At 43.5% G+C, this 24,287-nt stretch overlaps 1 protein-coding gene across 1 annotated transcript; it reads left to right on the top strand.

Moving 5' to 3' along the window:
* Nucleotides 1-15,568: 15,568 nt before the first annotated feature.
* Nucleotides 15,569-23,786, top strand: CYP27B1 (cytochrome P450 family 27 subfamily B member 1). The gene is made up of 9 exons (XM_077299764.1): nucleotides 15,569-15,799; nucleotides 18,982-19,172; nucleotides 19,726-19,922; nucleotides 20,035-20,235; nucleotides 21,178-21,341; nucleotides 21,558-21,724; nucleotides 22,266-22,347; nucleotides 22,450-22,647; nucleotides 23,194-23,786. The coding sequence occupies exons 1-9, from the start codon at nucleotides 15,599-15,601 to the stop codon at nucleotides 23,305-23,307; spliced, it is 1,515 nt and encodes a 504-aa protein (XP_077155879.1). The 5' UTR covers nucleotides 15,569-15,598; the 3' UTR covers nucleotides 23,308-23,786.
* Nucleotides 23,787-24,287: the final 501 nt, after the last annotated feature.

The raw sequence follows: 24,287 nt of genomic DNA, 5'->3' as shown, positions 1-24,287 counted from the left end.
TATATACAGCCCACAGTAGTATACAGCACAGAGCACAGCCCACAGAGAACTATATACAGCCCAAAGTGGTATACAGCACAGAGCACAGCCCACAGAGAACTATATACAGCCCACAGTGGTATACAGCACAGAGCACAGCCCACAGAGAACTATATATAGCACAGTAGTATACAGCACAGAGCACAGCCCACAGAGAACTATATACAGCCCACAGTGGTATACAGCACAGAGCACAGCCCACAGAGAACTATATACAGCCCACAGTGGTATACAGCACAGAGCACAGCCCACAGAGAACTATATACAGCCCACAGTGGTATACAGCACAGAGCACAGCCCACAGAGAACTATATACAGCCCACAGTAGTATACAGCACAGAGCACAGCCACAGAGAACTATATACAGCCCACAGTAGTATACAGCACAGAGCACAGCCCACAGAGAACTATATACAGCCCACAGTAGTATACAGCACAGAGCACAGCCCAGAGAACTATATACAGACCACAGTAGTATACAGCACAGAGCACAGCCCACAGAGAACTATATACAGCCCACAGTAGTATACAGCACAGAGCACAGCCCACAGAGAACTATATACAGCCCACAGTGGTATACAGCACAGAGCACAGCCCACAGAGAACTATATACAGCCCACAGTGGTATACAGCACAGAGCACAGCCCAGAGAACTATATACAGACCACAGTAGTATACAGCACAGAGCACAGCCCACAGAGAACTATATACAGCCCACAGTAGTATACAGCACAGAGCACAGCCCACAGAGAACTATATACAGCCCACAGTGGTATACAGCACAGAGCACAGCCCACAGAGAACTATATACAGCCCACAGTGGTATACAGCACAGAGCACAGCCCACAGAGTACTATATACAGCCCACAGTAGTATACAGCACAGAGCACAGCCCAGAGAACTATATACAGCCCACAGTAGTATACAGCACAGAGCACAGCCCACAGAGAACTATATACAGCCCACAGTAGTATACAGCACAGAGCACAGCCCACAGAGAACTATATACAGCCCACAGTAGTATACAGCACAGAGCACAGCCCACAGAGAACTATATACAGCCCACAGTAGTATACAGCACAGAGCACAGCCCACAGAGAACTATATACAGCCCACAGTGGTATACAGCACAGAGCACAGCCCAAAGAGAACTATATACAGCCCACAGTGGTATACAGCACAGAGCACAGCCCACAGAGAACTATATACAGCCCACAGTAGTATACAGCACAGAGCACAGCCCAGAGAACTATATACAGCCCACAGTAGTATACAGCACAGAGCACAGCCACAGAGAACTATATACAGCCCACAGTAGTATACAGCACAGAGCACAGCCCACAGAGAACTATATACAGCCCACAGTAGTATACAGCACAGAGCACAGCCCACAGAGAACTATATACAGCCCACAGTAGTATACAGCACAGAGCACAGCCCACAGAGAACTATATACAGCCCACAGTAGTATACAGCACAGAGCACAGCCCAGAGAACTATATACAGCCCACAGTAGTATACAGCACAGAGCACAGCCCACAGAGAACTATATACAGCCCACAGTAGTATACAGCACAGAGCACAGCCCACAGAGAACTATATACAGCCCACAGTGGTATACAGCACAGAGCACAGCCCACAGAGAACTATATACAGCCCACAGTGGTATACAGCACAGAGCACAGCCCACAGAGAACTATATACAGCCCACAGTGGTATACAGCACAGAGCACAGCCCACAGAGAACTATATACAGCCCACAGTGGTATACAGCACAGAGCACAGCCCACAGAGAACTATATACAGCCCACAGTGGTATACAGCACAGAGCACAGCCCACAGAGAACTATATACAACCCACAGTGGTATACAGCACAGAGCACAGCCCACAGAGAACTATATACAGCCCACAGTGGTATACAGCACAGAGCACAGCCCACAGAGAACTATATACAGCCCACAGTGGTATACAGCACAGAGCACAGCCCACAGAGAACTATATACAGCCCACAGTGGTATACAGCACAGAGCACAGCCCACAGAGAACTATATACAGCCCACAGTAGTATACAGCACAGAGCACAGCCCACAGAGAACTATATACAGCCCACAGTAGTATACAGCACAGAGCACAGCCCAGAGAACTATATACAGCCCACAGTAGTATACAGCACAGAGCACAGCCCACAGAGAACTATATACAGCCCACAATAGTATACAGCACAGAGCACAGCCCACAGAGAACTATATACAGCCCACAGTGGTATACAGCACAGAGCACAGCCCACAGAGAACTATATACAGCCCAAAGTGGTATACAGCACAGAGCACAGCCCACAGAGAACTATATACAGCCCACAGCAGTATACAGCACAGAGCACAGCCCACAGAGTACTATATATAGCACAGAGCACACAGTAGTATACAGCACAGAGCACAGCCCACAGAGAACTATATACAGCCCACAGCAGTATACAGCACAGAGCACAGCCCACAGAGTACTATATATAGCACAGAGCACACAGTAGTATACAGCACAGAGCACAGCCCACAGAGAACTATATACAGCCCACAGTAGTATACAGCACAGAGCACAGCCCACAGAGTACTATATACAGCCCACAATAGTATACAGCACAGAGCACAGCCCACAGAGTACTATATACAGCCCACAATAGTATACAGCACAGAGCACAGCCCACAGAGAACTATATACAGCCCACAGTAGTATACAGCACAGAGCACAGCCCACAGAGAACTATATACAGCCCACAATAGTATACAGCACAGAGAACAGCCCACAGAGATCTATATACAGCCCACAGTAGTATACAGCACAGAGCACAGCCCACAGAGAGCTATATACAGCCCACAGTAGTATACAGCACAGAGCACAGCCCACAGAGAACTATATACAGCCCACAGTAGTATACAGCACAGAGCACAGCCCACAGAGAACTATATACAGCCCACAGTAGTATACAGCACAGAGCACAGCCCACAGATAACTATATACAGCCCACAATAGTATACAGCACAGAGCACAGCCCACAGAGAACTATATACAGCCCACAGTAGTATACAGCACAGAGCACAGCCCACATCTCTTCTCTTCCTCCACCCCCTCCCCTCACCTCCTCTGAGAATGGCCCCACAGTCCAGAAAAAAAAAAACTCTCCTCACCTCTCCTCTTGCCAGCGTTGCTTCCGCCTTCCTGCTCCTGTCTCTGTCTCAGCAGCGTGCAATCTGCCCGGGACACAGCAGGTGCGCAATGATATGACGTCATCTCGCACCCGCAGTGTCAGAGGCAGAGCGGGGAATGATGGGAGAGGAGCGTCTGTAGACGCTCTCTCCTTCATCATTGACTTCAACTGTACCGGCGTCTATACGCCGGTATAGTTGAATGCGACGGCGGGGGGAGGCGGATCGAGCGGCCCACTACTGGCACCGGCCCTTCTGGCATTTGCCAGAAGTGCCCGATGGCCAGTCCGGCCCTGCCCAGAGCCTAGAGGACGACTCCCCTGCAGGACTCCGCCTCCAGATGCAGGAGCTGACCAAGAGCGTTGCTGCCCTAGCCCGGACGGTGCAGTCCCTACAGGAGGCTCCCAAGGAGAAGATCCAGCTGGCCTCCAGACCAGAAGATGTCCCCTGGATGCGACAGAGGAGGACTCCGCTGACCAGAGGCCGGGACGACGATCGCTTCCATCGGGACGGACGACCCATCTGCCGCCGCTGTCACCAGGTGGGCCACCTGGCAAGGTACTGTCCTTTAAACGAGCAACCCCTGGGGCAAAGGGCCAACCCCCAGGAGTAGGACGATCAGGCCCGCAGCATTGGAGAGCCAAATACGTTGGAGGGCGGCCAGTTCTTCCTGTTGTGATCGACGGTATCCCCATGAACGCTCTGCTGGACACCGGTTCTCAGGTGACGACTATGCCTTACGTGCTTTATAAACGGTATTGGGAGGACACCGATATTACTCGTGGCCCCGATGACGATTTCACCATCATAGCCAGTAATGGTCAGCCATTGCCACAAGTGGGGTATAAAGAGGTCACCATCAAGGTGGGGCGGGTGGAATTGAAGGCCCAGGGGATTGTAATTGTTGATATTGACCGCCGTAAATGTAATCCCATGATGACTATTGGCACCAATGTTATAGAAAATTGTCTTGCAGAAGTTATCGTCTTGTTGCAACAGGTAGCAGAAACTGCTGGCTACAGTGAACAACGCGCCCTGCAAAAAGAAATCAGAGCTCTGATGCAGAGACAGCAGGTAGAGCTGACTGGTGGTGAAATTGGTCGTGTCACTGTGAGTGATTCAAATCCTATCGCGATACCTCCCAGGAGTGAGATGTTGATATGGTGTCGGGCAGCCATAGGCCTTAGGGGTAAGGACTACCAGGCCCTGGTAGAACCCGTCTATTCAGACAATAAGGCCACTCTCCTAACAGCCAGGGGGGTGGTCGACGTCCGCAAGGGGAGGGTGCCAGTACGTGTCCTTAATTGTGGGGAGGAAGAGGTCCATCTCACCAAGTATGCCACGCTTGCCAAACTGTTCGCTGTCAATAATAGTGTGATACAGACAACTGGACCCTTGGCCCCGTCTAACCTGGCGGAGGACAACGGTTCTGCGGGGCACTCGAAAGATTGGTGTCGAGAATTGCATGTGGGCACTGACTCCACCCCATCCCATCAGAAACAGGGGGCCTACAGGGTGGTTCACGAGTACGAGCGGGTATTTAGCAAACACCTCAGATTTTGGACAGGTGAAAGGGATCCAACATCATATCCCCACGGGAGATCATCGGCCCATAAAAGAGAGATACCGCCCTGTACCCCCAGCTCATTACCAGTGTGCCAAGGACATGTTGCGAGAAATGAAGGAGGCTGGGGTGGTGAGAGACAGTTGTAGCCCCTGGGCAGCTCCATTAGTCCTTGTTAAAAAGAAAGATGGCACAATGAGGATGTGCGTTGATTACAGGCAGTTGAATCGCATTACACATAAGGATGCATACCCACTGCCCAGGATAGAGGAGTCTCTGGCTGCCTTAAAATCTGCTAACTACTTCTCTACCTTAGATCTCACCAGTGGGTACTGGCAGGTTCCCGTGGCGGAGGCGGACAAAGAGAAGACGGCCTTCACGACACCGATGGGTCTCTGCGAATTCAACTACATGCCCTTCGGATTGTGCAATGCCCCGGGGACGTTCCAGAGGATGATGAAGTGCTGTCTGGGGCACAAGAACTTTGAAACCGTACTGCTGTATTTGGATGATGTCATTGTCTTCTCTAAGACCTACGAAGACCATCTGAAGCACCTGGCTGAGGTGTTTGAAGCCCTGTCCAACTTTGGCTTAAAGGTGAAACCGTCCAAGTGCCATCTGCTGAAACCCAAAGTGCAGTACCTGGGCCATGTGGTGAGTGCTGAAGGAGTAGCCCCAGACCCCGACAAGGTCACGGTGATCCAAGACTGGCCAAAGCCCAGCAACCTCCACGAAGTCCGGCAGTTCCTTGGGCTGGTAGGCTATTACCGAAGGTTCATCAAGGACTTCACCAAGAAGGCCGCACCCTTGCAAGACCTGTTGGTGGGCCAATCAAGGAAGACCAAGGGGAAGAACACCCCATTTGACTGGAATGAGGGGCTGGAAGGATCCTTCACTTGTTTGAAGTCGGCACTGACGGGAGAAGAGGTACTGGCCTACCCCGAATACGACCAACCGTTTGTGCTGTACACGGATGCCAGTAATGTGGGATTGGGAGCCGTGCTGTCCCAGGTCCAGAAAGGCAAAGAGAGGGTGATCGCTTACGCCAGCAGGAAGCTCCGTCCCACAGAAAGGAACCCTGACAACTACAGTTCCTTTAAACTGGAGTTCCTTGCCATCATCTGGGCAGTGACAGAGAGGTTCAAACACTACCTGGCCTCGGCGAAGTTCACCGTCTTCACGGATAATAATCCACTGACACACTTGGATACAGCCAAACTCGGGGCCTTGGAACAGCGGTGGATGGCCCGGCTATCCAACTATGACTTCACCATCAAGTACCGGGCAGGATGCAAGAATGCGAATGCCGATGCCTTGTCCCGAATGTCCAATTTGCCAGAAACGGGGGAGGACCCAGAGGCACTTAAAGAGATAGAGTTGCCTGCGTTCCATCGCCCCAAAGTCGCTCAGTACTCCCATCATGTGAAGAACCAGTACAAGAACCAACAGAATGCCACGCTGAATCTAACGGCCAGGACGGCTGCCAAGGCCTTCCAGCAGTACTTTTGTAGGCCTTATGGGTACCCGGAGAAGGTACTGACCGATCAGGGACCAGCATTCGAAGCAGAGGTGTTCCAAGAGTTCTGCCATCTGTACGGGTGTAAGAAGATCAGAACCACACCGTACCATCCCCAAACCAACGGGATGTGCGAAAAGATGAACCAAGTGGTGATCGACTTACTGAAGACCTTGCCCATAGAGGAGCGGAACCTGTGGCCGACAAAGCTGCCTGACTTGGTGGACATATACAATCATATCCCAGTAAATTCCACCAACTGCACTCCAGCGTACCTGATGCGAGGAAGATCTAGCAAGTTACCTGTTGACCTGGACATGGGGGTCCTAGTCCCCGAAGATACCTCGCCGGATGCAGATTGGGATGCAGAAAGGCAGCGAAAGTACCGCAAAGTACAGGAATGCGTGGAAAGAAGTCTCGCCCAGGCTAGACAAAAACAAGAAAGAGACTACAACCAGCATGCACCTGCGATTCCCTTGTCACCCGGTGAGCACGTACTCAAACGAAAGAGGAGGCTACACAAACTCGACGACCAATGGGAAGCGGAACCGTATACCATCCTGCCATCCGATTTCGACAACACAAAGGTTTGTCTCATCAGCAAGGATGGAGGGGAGACCTTCGACGGCGATATCCAGGGACCACCTGAAAGTCTGCCCTGATAAGTTGAGAGAGAGGGAAATGGATCAAGGAACCTCCCCACCTGTAGAAAGGGAGAAGATGATACACACTGTTCTTGGTGATTTTCCCCAGTCCTGGACTCAGATAAATCAGGCCATCATGGTACCTGTTCTAACGTTCCGCCAGCCGGACCCACCAGAACTAATTGTGGTGCCAGACCATCCAGGCCCGCAATCTCAGCAAGCCTTACCTGAAGATGTCATGTCAACCGTTGAACCGGCAAATCCTCCCTCTGCTATCGGCGAATCTGCCGTACCCACTGTTGGTAGCAGCAGCCCTGAGAGCTCCAGCCTGCCAGTGCTACCCAGACTCACTAGAAGCGTAGCTAGAAGACAGTGCACTACACCAGCGGTAGCAAGCATAGCGGGCCCTGTTAGGCCAATAGCAACCCCTGTGCTGCGAAGGTCCACACGCAGCACCAAGAATCAAACTCCCCTCCGCTACAAAACTTGGAGGTATTAGTGAGGGCTGCTATTTAGTTGAAAACGTTTGTGTGCCTATCTTTTGTTACAGGTTTTAAAATGGACAAACGGAGTAATGGACAGTGAATTGCTCCAAAAACTTCTAAAGGGGACCCCTTTGTTTACCCGGGGTCCCCGCTGTTTCAACCATTGAAGTGAGAGTCATAAACTGTGCATGACCTAACTTTCGCAACGTTCAAGAGTCCTCACCTCCCATAAAGGGAAGCACTGTTGTTTAATTGTTTATGATATTTCACAATTTTGTGTGTTTTCTATTAACATGTATTGTTGTTCTTGTTTTTCCAGTCCGGGAGTACTGGATTTAACCGGGGGGGAGTGCAGTGCCCCAGAGTCCTGGTCGTTGCAGTAACGTCGCTCTGCCACTAAGGGGAGTGATGTTACGTTTGATTGCACTAAAGGAGTTCACCTGACCAGGTAACACACATACTACATTTCACACTCCGGCCACCAGGGGGAGTGGTTCTATCTAGCAGGCCACTCCTCACACTCTGGTAAAACTGGGGGTTGGACAGGAAGACAGGGGGAAGTAGCTGGGAAGAGCTAGAGAGGACCTGCCAGGGATGGGATCCTGACAGATTCCTAAGAAAGGACAAAAAGTGAGAAAACGGGAATACAGCAAAAGAGGCGATAGGACCAGAAGGAGTCGTGCTGTAAGATCGAGGCAACATCCTTCCGAGGCGCAAACAGTCGGTGGCCGGAACGCCGAGCAAGTAAGAGACTCTAAGCATTACTGCAAACCATGGCAGGATAGCCAATTATAGGTTGGCTGTCTCACCCTAAACACCTAAGTAGACAACGGAGGCAGCTGTGGGAGAGGGGCGACTCTAGGGTCCCGGAAGAACTCCAGGCCTACCCCGTCATACGGGTGCGTCCTAACCATATCATCTGGGGGACGGAGAGAACGAGCATCAGAGACAGACAGAATCAGTTGTGAGGACTATCCCGGGGTGCTCAGCAGGGAAGGACTACAACACACAGGCGCTAGAAGGTAGACGCTGATTCCCACCTGTTAAGGGGACTTCTGATGTGCCTTCGGACCGGCCGGTCTCAGACAGCCCGGTTAACAGTGCCCTGGATTGGACACCTCGAGACCTTCAGTAAAGAGGTAAAGAGACTGCAACCTGGTGTCCTCGTTATTTACTGCGACCTGCACCGCACCACAACATCACATCACTCTCCACCTTCATTGGACGCCCCTCAGCAGGGTCACGGGCCGGGCCCAGCCACCGTGACAACTCCAGAACTGAGACAGAGAGGCCCGGTACCGGGTACCCCTCGGCCCTGCGGCAGTGGGGGCGCTCCACTAACATCGGCCAAACCCGCCAATATCAATGAGCTCGGCCAACAGGCTAATGTGTATGGCGTCCAACAACTCTCCTCTCACAGATGATGTTGGGGGAGATAAGGATTCGGCATGTCTGATCCTTTTGTTCTTGGCAAAACTAGCCATCAGTGAGACTGACAGGGGCTATCTCGTAGAGAACTCTGGAGTGCTCAGCAGACTGGAAGAATCTGAAGACAGAGTTGTCGTACCATCATTCGGCCACCAGCAATCTATTGTGTATCAGGCCTTTTAGTCCCTCGCATCTATTATGTTTGTTTGCCTGTATAAATTTACAATCCTTTGCTTTGTATTGCATTCAGACCCATTTTTTTGCTTTTTGCCCACCTCTGGAAATTACTTCTATCCAACAATTTACAAGTATAGTAAAATTTCTTATTAAACTATCACATTCTGGTTGTCTGCAGCTAACCAGTTGAGAGAACGTACTGCAGACCTTTTATATATTAAAGTGACATTTTCATATCCTACATTTATGACTTATCTATGGGATATGCTGTAAATGAATAGTAAATATGTAAACCACCAATGGGACCTACACACAATTACCCAATGGGTCCTAATGTGTCTAGTATGTCTGACCACCTCTCTACCAAAAAGAGCATATAATGGGGCCCTGTTCTCAAGATGAATATGGGTCCCATTTGTGGTATCCACACCTACAATATATTTTTGGCATATCCTTTAAATTAATCTTTCACAATTTTTACAAACTTTGCCCTAGGGTAGGATAATTTACAAAGTAGAGAAATAGGCATTACTCCCCCCCCCCTTGAATCTCCTGCCACTCCAGTGCCACCATTCTAATGTCCCAGTCCCACAAGTGATGACATCCCATTGATCAATCACCTGACTGCGGAAGCCAATCACTGATCTCAGTGATTATGTGCTAAACATGAACAAACATCCGTTGAAGCCAGTAACTGGCTGTAACTGATAGCCGGTATATCAAATTTTTCAAAACTGTCTAAAAGAAAAATGAGGTTGCCTGCAAAAACCAATCACAGTACAGCATCCATATTATCAAAGCAGTGTAAGTGATGAAAGCTCTGATTGGTCGTAAAATAGAGGGGTATTCCCATCTCCAAGATCCTATCCCAATATCCGACCCTATCCTATCGCAATATGTCGTTGTGTAATAATTATTAAAAATGTAGTATAGTTCTTCTGATTACCCCGTGTGAAGGGCATTGCAGTAGCTTAGGTATCCATGGTTACGACCACTAACAACTAAATAAATGTCCCTATATGAATCCAACTCATTGCATTCTGCTCAATAAAATTTCTATTAAAAAAAAGAGGAAAGGATCCCCCTAGTTATATTGAATCAGTTAGGTTTTTCTTTTTATTTCAAATGACTCCGGAGGCTGAAAATAATATAAGAGCTTGTAAAACATTTGTCTGTAGGCCAGAATACTGCCAGGAAGCGGCCTCCTGCGAGCCGGCGGCTTTGATAATATTGTATCTAATTTTACAGCTAATTTCAGATGGACAAATATTTCATCATCATAAACACAATGAAGTAGAAAAAGTGTTAGATCTGCAATTTGTAATAAGAAAGTGAGTCTGAAATTACTGTGGGACTCAGCAGCTTAACAGTAATTGCCAGGCTTGTTTTATGGGTCCCGTGGTGTTACTTTGAACAATTGTGCACTTTCCTGATGAAATCTCTTATTCTCCGCATACACATATTTTCTATGGTAAACAGATTTATCTTCCTATTGTTCTAGAATAAACATCTTCAATTTGGATCCAATGGGTTAGTTAATGGAAAACATGATTTGCCTTCTGATTCTCAGAACATTCTCAACAGTAGCAGAATCAGCAGCTGTTCCAGTTCCTACAGTCGGAGGCGCTGTGGAGCAAACGTTCAATGATCCCTGACAGCGCTGAAACATTGACAGGTCTCTAAGATCAGATGCTTTTTAACCTCTTCATGGTTGGTGGATCATTCATTCTGTAATGACTAGACACAATTTCAGGAACTGATAATGCCTTGAGTTTACTGGGAAGCCCCTTTTATTTTTAACAAACCCCAAAAAATCCACATAATTGTTTCAAAAATATTATTTTTTGTTTTTTCAGTCCAAGGTTCTTACGATGAGCTTTTCATGTGTTTTTTCTTGCAAAAGCACAGCGTCTTAAAGTTCCAGGAAAGTGGATGGGATTTATAGAAATCTGTGCTTTTTTTTACTCATTGCAAAGGGACCGACGGTGCCTGTTTCAAATCCGCAACATGTCCATTGCTCTTGTGTGTGCGCTGATTTTTCTGTGCGGAATTTCCCCATAGACTTACATTAGATACAGAAAATCGACAGGTAAAAAATGCACATGCGAGGTGGAAACAGAAAAAATGCATGTAATCCACATTTAAGTATATCAATAAAGTTTTGTCAAAGCCAAATAAAAAGGAAGTATCAAAAATAAAGCAGCTTTATTTAAAGCATGACACACCATCAAGAGACAAAAAAGGCAGGGGCAAAAATGGAATAAAAACGCATAAAAAAAACACACAAAAATGAAGACCGCTGTGACTTCTTGCATCCACAACACATCTCTGCAAAATGTAACACAGATCTCTGTGGCTGATGACTTTTAGGCTTCTTTTACACTTACCGTGATTTTGCGGCCCGTTTTTGCGGCCTCAATAGATTTCTATGGGGCCGCAAAAAAGGGCAGCAATAATTCCATGGAGCGCCGTACGCCGTATGGCCGTGAGGGCCGTATTTACGGCTGTGAAAAAAGCCTGCTCGATCTTTTTCATGGCTTACGACGAACACGGCCCCCATAAAAAATCAATGGGGCCGCAAAAACAACGGAAACTTGTTTTTGCGGTGCACCGTGACTTCCAGTTTTTCTTCCAATACTTTTTCCATAGTATTGGAAATCCGAAAAACGGCGATCCGCAAGTTTTTTGCGGTCCATTATTGTGGCAGACCGTGAAAATTGCAGCAATACGGCCCGCAAAAAAGGCCCGCAATAACGGGCCGCAAAAAGCCGGTAAGTGTAAAAGAAGCCTTAGAGTACCCTCCTCACTTTTCCCACACTTCTACAATAACAGTACCTCCCTTTTGTCCCACAGTAATAGTGTACAGAAAAGTGCAGCACAGTATTCACCTATGTGTCCCAGATACAGTAGTAATGCTTATGTCCCCTTCGTGCCCAAATACAGTAAAACTGCCCAAAACCGTGGCACCTACAGTATATAGTAATATTGTCCACCTATTATGCCCCCATACAGGTGTAACATCCCTCTTTGTGGGCCCAATATAGTAGTGATATTCCCCTATATGGTTCCAACCATTAGTAACATTCACCTTGTGGATCCATACATTAACAACTTCCCCCATATGGCCTCATATACTAATAATATCCTTCTATATGGCCCCCAAACATTAATAATGTCCCACTAGGTGGCCCCATATGGTAATTTCTCTCTTATGGCACTAGTATAGTAATTATAACCCAAAATTCTGACCCCATAAATTATTATTGCCCCTTATGTGGTCCCCTTATAGTAATAATGTCCCCCAATTTTGGATCCCATAAATGATGTCCCCTTATGTGGCCTCCATATTGTAATAATGTCACCCAATTCTTGCCCCCGTAGACTTATATATGAGTGCATTAAACAGCAAATCCTAAACTAGGCAGGTAATTTATGTAAGAAAAATACATAATCATATAATACGTCAATCATTATGTACACATATATCTGCCGGACAAACATTTTTGGGAGGGGATTATTTGGAAAAACACAGAAACCAATCAGAAACAAAAACCTTCATTGAACATATAGTTGTCTATATGGTGGCACTGAGGAGACAGGAGACACACATCACATAAAACAGATACAAGAATCTACCCATATTAAGAACATGTTAAAATCACGTATCTAAACAATGCTTCAAATGACAATGTTTCTTCTATTTTTATAGGCCAGTCATTATAAAGAACCCTCATTATAACTCACATTGTAATTTTAATCAAGTAAGATGTATAAATGATCCTAAAATTAGATAAAATGTGACATTAAAGTTGCGCATTAGTTGCACCTCTGTCTGTCACGGGTATGATTTATCATGTCAGGAAAGTTAAAGTCGTCATCCAAATGAAATACGGTAATCAGATTTCAGTTCTCTTTTTTTGAAATTCCCCACTGAAAATGAAAGATGCCATCTCATTGCTGGTGACAGGAAGCTCCTCCACTTTTTTCTTTACTGCAGTTTTAATAAAGTGTGAAAGTTTCAACATCAAACAGAAAATCAGGTGCAAAAAGAAGGGCATAAGCGGTTGCACCTAAAAATTACGACCCATTTACAGAACTCGGCTCAGGAAGGTGATTTGTTCACAATCACATAGTTTTATTCATTTACTTTTTCGTTTCTCTTCAGAGAAGAGGAATAGAGTCGATTTGTCAGGTGAGACGTGGTCATTTGCAAAACATTGCAACGGGGGGCAATTCTCTCCTTTTCTTTTATAAATTGAAACAATTGCTTACAACATAATGCACATCAAACTATGGGATCTAAAAGGGAGTCCAAACGTTTATCTCTTGGACTCCTTTTCCATTATTGAACTAAATGGAATTGTCAGGGGGCATGTCTGAATCCTTGACTGAATACGCAGTGCAAAGCACATCTGTAGCCCCATCATCCGACGACCTGTTTGCAGCCCGCTATATGATTTGATTAGCATCCACAACAAATGATACACTGAGACTACTATATACAGTGGGGAAAAAGTATTTAGTCAGCCACCAATTGTGTGAGTTCTCCCACTTAAAAAGATGAGAGAGGCCTGTAATTGACATCATAGGTAGACCACAACTATGAGAGTCAAAATGAGAAAACAAATCCAGAAAATCACCTTGTCTGATTTGGCAAGATTTATTTTGCAAATTATGGTGGAAAATAAGTATTTGGTCATTAACGAAAGTTCATCTCAATATTTTGTTATATAGCATCAGCATTGCAAAGCCCTTTAATCTTGGGAAATTAAGTTTAAAAGTCTTCTATCCTGGAAAATCTATTGCTAAGATCGTAGCCAGAGAATGGCTGTATAGTAGCCTAGAAAGTTTAGTCCTGCTGTGTACTGGACTGAGTAGGAGGTTTGATTATGGAAAGATTCCTGGGGCTGGATGTAAGAGTGACCCTTTTCCTGAGGCAAGCAAGTTACATGGTGAGTTGTTATTGCCCCTGTGTGCAGACTCCTGAGAGCTGTGGTGAGAACTCTGCTCTGAGGACTGTGGGAAGTCAACGTTGGCCTGCCCTAAATTAACACTAACTAGTTTATAAGTTCCGGTTGTGTTATAAGTCAAGGCAGAATTCTTCATCGCCCAGGAGCGAGTAGCATCTGACGAGGGTAATACTGCCACCTAGTGTGTATTACTGCCCTCATGCCTCTGACATCTTAGGCTCAAGTGTGGACTGGAGCATAAAGGCCCTGATTCATCATACATCAGCCTTAATGAGGGTCGTACAGGAATAAGACATGTGAAATTCATTAAGATGTGCTCTCTACTTAATGAATTTGGCACTTATCAGTGGCATGTACCTCTATACGCCTCACCAAAAATGTTATTACAGTTGGAGTAACATTTCCGTCTTAAGGAATGCTGCCACTCTTGAGAAATTTGATGGAAAGGTGTAGCCACGTCCTCTACCACCCCAGCTCCTTCTATTTTGCTATAGAGCTGGTGTGAAAATGGCAAAAGTTGCCGAATTTTGAAAGCGCTTAAACACTTGGAATCTGCAGAATTGATTCAGGTCAGACACTGATCCTAGTCTGTCTGAGGCCAGTAACTCCGATGTACTGGGTTAGGATTGACAAATCTGCAATTCTCTCCTATCGGCAAAGATACTGTAGATGCGAATAAAATTTGGTTGATAATAATCTTTGCATTGACTATGACCATTTCACATTTCCTAATACTCCTGGGAAGTTCTAACCATGAACAGAAGGATTTCTTCCCATTCCCAAGGTGTTATCATTGTATTAGTAGCAATCCGAATGGGATCATAGCAGAATCTACTCTGATGGCTTGTATGACCAGTGTGACTGTGAACACCATTGTTCTGAAATCAGTGGCCACAGGTGGCTCTCGGGCTCCAGCACGTAGACCACAGCTCCAAATAATATAGTTTGTGTCTCCATACAGGACATTACTAAAACTAATTACTAGGCTCCAAACCATGTCACATTTATCACTAGAATGAAAGTCATAGCATTCATATCTTTACGATCCTGAATGAAGCACTCTGATTGGCCGGAACTTAGAGTTTTTACTATATATATTGTTAAATGTTTTCAGTAATATATAACAACATGTTCGAAGACCGGAGCACATTTCATTCTCCAACATAGACATAGATACAGCAAGAGTCAACTCGTAATTTTCTATTAGTTTTCAGACTGTTAAGTTCCATTAATGGTTAATGCAGATCCCACTAGTGGCCCTCTGTGCACACTATGGTCTACAAGCAGTCACAAGCCGCACACGTGGAGGGCATGCGGTGGGCATTAACCCCTCCTGCCTCTTCTGTTTAACCTGTCCCTCTCCATTAATAACTTACTAGGAATAGTATTTCTCATGTAGGATGATGTAACTTCTGAAAAGGAGGGGGATGATGATAATGAGAAGGGGTGTGCACTCTCTAAACATTTCCAGCCTATTTTACAGCAGGATTATGGTTTCTGTTTAAGTATAAATAGGAGGGTTGGCATAGCAGAAAGATGCCGCACACACAGGTACCATCCTCTCACTGCCCAGGATGGCACAGTCACTCAAGCTGGTCAATAGGACTTCGCTATTCAGGAACTTCACTGAGCTATTGGCTGAGTCTATGTTTAAAAATCCAGAGAAAATCATCAAAAGACACAAGTCCCTGGCAGATGTCCCCGGACCCTCCTCTGCCAGCTTCTTAACTGACATATTCTTCAAGAGGGGGCTATCTCGGCTGCATGAGCTACAGGTAAGGTGTTTTCATATACACTGTACGTAGACTGTATAGATTGATGTTCTTCATGCAGACTGTTTATTGGGGGGCGATCAAACCACTAGTAATCAAATGTATACCAGGGGACAAAATTAATGCTGACCTCTATATATTCTTGGATAAGAATCTAATGCCACAGGTATTATTGTGATTTCAGCCCTGTAGTGTAATGAATATATACATACAAATATCTTCATTACAGTACATTGCTGAAATCACAATAATACATTTGGCATTATATTCTTATCTTACAAAATATAGATGTCAGCATTAGTTTTGTCCCCTGATATATTTAAAGAAATGGTCCCAAAGTAACATGTTAGGAATTAAGTTTCTGATCGTTGGTGGTCCAACTGCTGGGACCTGTTGTAATCCTGAGATCAGGACTCTGGAACCCCAAGAATGGGACTTTGTAGTCCTGTTTTTATTGGAGCAGAGGTGCACACACTGCACATCCGCTCCATTCATTGTCTATGGTACTGTTGTTTCCAGCAGTCCTATAGCCAATGAATTGGGATCAAGTGGAACATGTACACTTCTGCTCCATTCAAGATGATGCTGCTGATCCCTTTTCTTAAGTTCAAGAGTCCCAATCACAGGATCGTTGAGGGTCCCAAAGGTTAGACCCCAGTAATCAGCAAGCTAATCCCTATGCTATGGATAGGGGATAACTTGCAATTTTGAGTATAGTCCCTTAATCATTATTACACATTAGTTATATATTTTTGCAATATCGCTTGTTCTTTTAGTTGATCATGTATTTCAGTTCTATCTATGCAATTGATGCCAATTTGATGCCCACTGCTGCCAATGTTCACATGGCTCTTGTTGGCATCTCTTGTTAGAATATATTCTCGAAAATTCTGTGGGTCATATATCCTACATCGATTGCACAGGACAGTGTTATACTTATACTATGATGTGTACGGCAGATTTAGTGCTATACTATGGGCTATACTGAGGATGTAGCACTACAACAAGCTGTGCGTTATCCTTATCTCGTCATCCTTCCTATGTATTGTGATTAAGAACGTGGTGGATGAATCATTGGCTCAGTGGCCAAGATGTTCCTAATTCCCCAGATGTATTAGGTGAATGACGTGTAGTTAGTTGTATGAAAGTTTGACGTCTCTGAGCACATTACTCACTACTTTAATAACTGTGACCTAGAGCTAAGACAAGGCAGGCTCTACAGTGCGTCCTACTCAGTCTTGAGTCATCTCCTGTTTCCTTTTTACATAATCATGAGAATAATATTTGTAAACTGGGCTCATTGAGGGTTTCCTGGTGTGATGTGGCAATAGCTTTCAGCACCCTTGTGAGTGGACAAGGCTTCCCATGGCATAGTACAGCGCCCAGCTGTGTCACTATAGGCTTCCCGGCTAATGCCATGTGTCACCATAGAGTGAGTATTCACACCACTTAATAGTGGGGCCCTCTTAGTTTGCATGTTTCTGTGTAGAATATATATTCATCCCCTACATTTTACACATTATATTAGTGTACACAAAATTTGGAAGCTGTGACAACTTATTATTTTCCTTATATATAGACCAGAGCCGCATTCATAATTCTGCTAGTTATTCGATTTAGTAGACAAGCTTATCAACAGACTTAGCTGAGCTCATATAATAGAGTGTGAAATCCAGTTTTTTATCTACATTATACTTCATTTCTGGTGCAAAGAGGACTCCTTCTGTAATGGAAGATACCAGCGTATGGTTCACAAATAGATTGAGCCAGCAAGAAATGTATTTCTTCGATAAATCTTGCAGAATTGTGAATTCAGCTCTGGAGTTGAATACAAATTACAGGAGAACTCTGGTCGGAACGATATAAGGCAGGACTCACATAGCTGACATTCACAGTCCTATTGTGGACTGCGATGTCAGGACCTGCACTCGGCCTCATTTGTAGACTGTGTGGTTGTGGTCATAGATAGACATATTAATTACATTTAAGTGAGCTTGAAAGGCTGCAGCTAATAGTAGATGGAGGTATCAGTACCTACTTTAGTTACATAAAAAATATACTGTAATTTTTCTGTTCAGTCTCTACTTAGCCCAAATTGGAAGGATTGGGGGAACAGTGACCGTCACTCAACTGAGCAGCAGGGTTCTTATGGTTTTTTTTAGTATTAATATTAAACTACTAATATTATATTATGATTATGCAGTAATCAGACATGGACTTTATGATTAAAACCAAAGCACTGAGGCTCAGTGGTCCTCAGCTTGGTCCTGCTACTCTGTTGTTGGGTCACATCCAACCTGAGTCATGGAGTTGTCATGTCCTCCTGCTTTTGTGGGTTACCCCCAAGTATTCCAGGTCACCATTCTTACATGAGTTGCATTTGGATATGTTCCTACTAAACACCACAAACATATTTGGGATAAGAAGACTGTAATATTTTATATGAATACCTAATTGGGATTACTGCTATCAGTGGCTAATTACAACCTTTAATGGGTATACTCCTCTTATGAGGGAACCTTCCTTCCATCCCTTACTCTTGTATCAATTGGAACTATCATTTCTAATATACAGTATATTTAGGCAGATTATTATTCCGATAGAAACATATAAGATTCATTGGCCAATCTCTGGGCCACTGTGTATTTATATAGTTAGTGGTTCAATGCTGGTGTTGTCATTGAGCCTTGTATGTAATTATTGAGGTTGATAGGTGGCGGTATTAGGATCCCCTCAATCATTTTGTCAGGACATTATAGAGCCTATTAGGGCAAACCATAGTTGAGTGGGGGGCGCTAGTTGCATTACCAGGGTGCCACCCTCCGCCTCTAGGCATGGGTGAGATTAGGTTAACTGTAGGGTGATGTTCCCCCACCCCCCTTCATTTATCTTTCTTACTCATTTTGCAGACCACATCCTGTCACAATTATTTTTGAGGACCAATAATTGGGCCAAGTGTGTTGTTTGTTTTCTGTGAAACATTAGCATAATTTCAGAAAATTGTAATTGTTAACCAATAACCGTTTTATAAATAGTGTAATTTCTGTGATTCAAACACTTAAAATGTTAAAAATTTTCATCTATACCCAATATACACAGCTTTGGATCTGTGACTGAGAATTCTATGAATTTATGGCTTTATAACACACCCTAAGTGCATCATATTTCTTTCTGTGTTCCATCAGCTGCAAGGAAAAGCCAAGTATGGGCCAGTATGGAAGGCAAGCTTTGGCCCCATCCTGACTGTGCATGTAGCTGACCCGTCGTTAATTGAACAAGTTTTACGACAAGAAGGAAAACACCCTATTCGTTCAGATCTGTCATCGTGGAAAGATTACAGACAGTGCAGGGGACATTCATATGGACTACTCACAGCGTAAGTAACCGGAATAATTCCCTAAATTATGCCAAGAGGTAGTGGGATATGTAGTTTCTAAATTTTGAGCTAAACTGTTAGCTATTAATTAGGAGATAATTAAAGTGTCAAAAAATATAAATCTGCAATGTGTAATTTTTAATTAACTTTGGTACTTTAAAAGGGATTTATCTTTTCGCCAATCAATTTCTGCTGTAAGGATCTCTTGATAATAAGCTAATCACAAAGGGTCTTTTTCCTATGACCCCCCCTGCAATCAACTGTATATTTGAGGGAACCCAGCATCTAGTGAATAATTTCACTGCAGCGCCCCCACAGGATAAGCAAAGCATTACAGGATGCATTACAGAGCTGTTTGCAGACTCTCTTTACATTGGCTAATAAATGAGCCCTGAATGAAGAACCACCATCTATTAAATTCAGGGTGTTTTAAAATATATTGATGATGTGATTATAGAAAACCATTAACCATACACTTTATCTGTATATACTCATGTCTTGTCTTGTCGTACATGGTGTATTTTATTACATTTTATTTATATCACCCTTGCAGTGAGGGCGAGGAATGGCAGCAGTTTCGTAGCATTTTGGGGAAGCACATGTTGAAGCCTAAAGAGGTGGAAGCTTACAGCGATGTTCTGAATGATGTAGTTGGAGACTTGATAAAGAAACTTAAACACCAGAGAAGTCAAAATTCCCAATATGTTGTCAAAGACATCTCTAGTGAATTCTACAGGTTTGGATTAGAAGGTAAAATTTAGATCTTACTGACTAATGTCAAGATCAATACATCTGACTGTACATTTTACAGACCAAATACAATTCGGCCCAGCCTTCAATTATGATGTTCACCTCTTTCTAGGTATCTCTTCTGTCCTTTTTGAATCTCGAATTGGCTGTTTGGAGACCACAGTCCCTAAAGAAACAGAGAAGTTCATACAATCCATTAATACTATGTTTGTGATGACCCTTCTAACTATGGCTATGCCCAAATTTTTGCACAAAATTTTCCGCAAGCCCTGGCAGAAATTCTGTGAATCCTGGGATTACATGTTTGCTTTTGGTAAGGATTGTTTTCCATCATACATGCTTAATAATGTGCAGAAGTTGTAGCAAAGGTTAACATGACCCATAAAACACAATCTTTATCTCACGTAAAAGGATTAAGAAAAAATTGTGCAAGTTATTGACCAATGTCAAGTTAGGTGTATACACTTTTTTGTGATGTAATATCCCAGTGTTGTGTTGTACAAGTCACGATAACCTTTGTTAGATCTGTAACTGATCAATCAATTTCAACATTAGCTATTCTGTGAGTAAAATGAATATACAACATATAGAAAAGTGAAAAATGTCATTTACACATTGGACCAAAGTTGGCCAAATCTTTCATTTTTTGGTGGGACCAGCCAATGATCTAATAAGTATGGGGCCTCCTGACTTTCTGTCAGAGTAAGAACAATTATTGAAATAGGAGGAGTACACATTAACCTAGGAGTCAGATATGATGTATGACCACATGTAGCCACTGAGTGGACATCCTGAGTGTGTCTTCTCACCTGCAAGGTCAAAGCAAGTTCCTAATTTTGATCCTTAAGGCCACAAACCACTCTACATCAGGCACTTTATACTTTCCTACATTCTTTGACCTTTCATGGTGAAACAGCAAACTGAGTACGATACTACTTGGACTATACTGAGATAACCAGACGTGGATGTGTCGCTATGCAAGAACAGTATATGGGCCCTTTACAGTTAAATAATTCATTATAATGCAAAATTACACCTGCTTTGTAGGTGGTAATGAGCCCCTGTGCACCTTCACAGGTTTCACCAATGATATGTCGTCCCTGTTGCACTGCGCTACATCTAGTCCATTTTTAAAATGATAACCCCTCATATATTAATTTACAGAATGTCTTCCAATAATATCATCATATATTATCTCAGGATGTTATTCTGGCTGCAAAGGTAATTTATCGGTCCTGTCTATTTTATTTTGCAGCTAAAGGTCATATTGACCGGAGAATGGCGGATGTAGCTGAGAAAGTGTCCCGAGGGGAGAAAGTAGAAGGAAAGTACCTGACATATTATTTGGCTCAGGAGAAAATCCCCATGAAATCAGTGTACGGCAATGTGACGGAGCTGCTTCTGGCCGGAGTAGATACGGTAAGCTGGCAAGATAACCGGAATAATAGGTTTGTTGAATAGCAAATAAATATTAGAATACGACTGATGGGTGATGAGACTGCAGGTGAAGCATATATGGACAGTGGTTAGCTACTAGAGTATATATTTAGTTCTATAATGACTGTTATAACATATAAATAATTAACATTTTATACATTACATTGTGGCTTAAGTTTATTTTTTGGCTGTTGGCAGATTTCCAGTACTCTTTCCTGGAGCCTCTATGAATTAGCTCGACATCCAAAAACACAAGCCTCTCTGCACCAAGAGATACAAGATGTCCTTCAAGGCCGGGCTATTGCCACAGCAGCTGATGTCGCCAGGATGCCGCTAATGAAAGCCGTTGTGAAAGAGGTGCTAAGGTAAAGTTACACACCAGTATATGTTTTGTATGTGCGGTCCTAGGCTGTTCTATGTACTGGTTTTGTCCATTGTTTTACCCCTTAGGGTACATTCCCACATTCAGGATCTGCTGCGCTTTGGACGCTGCAGAATGTCTGCACCATTTCCGCACCTACGGTATTATGCAAATTAGCAGACACGCATTTACTTTTTTTACACAAGGGGATTTTCCTCATTAATGCAGGTCTATGGGGAAAATCCGCATGCATACCCTCAAGAGAAAATGACATGCTGCAGATCTGAAAATGCACTGCATGACAGTGTCCGCCGGTGATCCGCCGGTGCACATAGACGCACAGTGTGCATGGGATTTCTAGATATCCCTTCTACTATGCTGTAACATCTGGCCGCTGCGTTTTTGAGGCTGCATAAATAAACAGTGTTAAAACCGCAGCACATCCTGAATGTGGGAACGTACCCTTAACGAAACATTCTTGAAAATATTAAACAGAAAAAAAATGACTTTGCTCTTAATATAAGTTATCTTCAAATCTCTTCTAGGCTTTATCCAGTAATTCCTGGCAATGCCCGGGTTATATCAGACAGAGACATCCTAGTAGGAGAGTACATCATACCAAAGAAGGTGAGTTCATACATGTAGCCTCCTCTTTACTATGCTTCTTCTACGCACACAAATTAGGGTTTTACTCTAATCAAGACATTGACAAAAATGTGTTTCTTTTAGACGCTGATTACACTTTGCCACTATGCCACATCGAGAGATGAGAAGTACTTCTCCAACCCTAATGAGTTCCATCCTGAGCGCTGGCTGAAGAAAGATGAGTCCCATCACCCATACGCATCTATTCCATTTGGTTTTGGCAAAAGAAGCTGCATCGGGAGGCGCATCGCTGAGCTAGAGGTGTACCTTGCTCTTTCAAGGGTAGGTAGAAATACTGTAATGTTCTCATTTTGAAATCACTTGTACAGTGTGAGTTGATCTACTTAATATTAATCAGAATCTGGAGCTTCATCAGTGTCTTGAAGTGATATGAATCCTATGGGCTTCTCATAGGGACTACCGTATCTGTTTTTATGATGGAGACATATTATGGAATAAGTCCATCTTAAAAATAGTCCCTATGAGAAGCCCATTATATTATCAATGATACTGGTATCATGGCTGGGTTATATTAAGCCTCCACTGCAGATCTTTATGGTTGACCTTAGTAGTTACGAAGGCTTACCATAGCAAGTGTAAATATTGAAATGAGCCAGATCTAGAACACAAAAACGGGGAACTTTAATCACCATTACAGAATGTGAGGTAGATTGGATAAAAGTTCTCCATTGATTGGTGTGAGCCCCAGCGGTCAGATCTCCATCAATCTGCCAATTATTTTGTGGATAGGTGATGATAGCTTTTCACAAGACAACCCCCTTAATTAATAAATTTATCTTAGTTTAATGTTCTCATACTCTTTTCCAGATTCTTACCCACTTTGAAGTGAAACCTGAACATCCAGAAAGTTTGGTGAAACCCATGACCAGAACACTTCTAGTTCCAGACAAAGAAATTAACTTACAATTTCTGGAGAGATAATTTCATGTTTCCTCTCATCAACCTTGTGAAAAGTTCTCAAGGACGTTCGAAGTTGTCCAAGTTTAATGGTCATCAGAGTTTCAAGGGTGGAAAGTCCAGCATGAATAGTGTAACAGAAATACATATGGACTTTTTATTAGTGGCCATGACAGAGCAATGACCTTGTTGATGTGAGAGCGGCTTATGATATCTTGGCTCGCTTATCATAGACTGTTAATATAAAACATTCCACGCTGCCTGTAATTCAACTGTAAATCAGATTTTATAGAAAATGCTTTGTACATACTTAACATTAACATTTATTATATATTTATTTATCTTTTTATAGATATTAACATAATGTCAGCATGTTAAGCTCAGTTCTATGTGTTTTGTACATATTTCTGACAAATATACAATAATTTCTGGTCAATTTTTAAAAAAAATATTTTTATATATTTATTATATAACGTACAAATAAATATTTCTTTTATACATCTGACATCTGACTTTTGTTGTTGTTGAAACCTTTTTAAACATTTAAAGGGAATTTTAACACAAACTTGATATTTATTTAGATCCCCCAAAAAAGTAAGAGTTTCTGGCCATGGCCATTTTCCATTTTTTTTATTTTTGTTTTTTCCTCCCCTTCTTCCAAGAGCTATATCTTATTTACATTTCCATCAGTATGGCCATACGAGGGCTTATTTTTGCGGGATGAGTTGGACTTTTGCATGGCACCATTGATTTTATCAAACAGTGTGCTGGAAAATGGAAAAAAAAAATCCAAGTAAGGTGAAATTGCAAAAGTAGTGTAATTCCACGATAGTGTTTTGGCTTTTTTATTTACCGAACTCACTATATGGTAAAACTGACCTTACAGTCTGATTTGATTCCCCAGGTCATTACGAGTTCGCAGATACCAAACATGTAAAGTTTATTTTTTATTTAAGCAGTAAAAAAAAATTCCGAAATTTGCATGTAAAAAGGTTTTCCGAGAC

The sequence above is a fragment of the Ranitomeya variabilis genome, chromosome 3 (assembly GCF_051348905.1).
Source record: "Ranitomeya variabilis isolate aRanVar5 chromosome 3, aRanVar5.hap1, whole genome shotgun sequence".
NCBI lineage: Eukaryota > Metazoa > Chordata > Amphibia > Anura > Dendrobatidae > Ranitomeya > Ranitomeya variabilis.
This window is presented reverse-complemented; position numbering and strand designations above follow the sequence as displayed.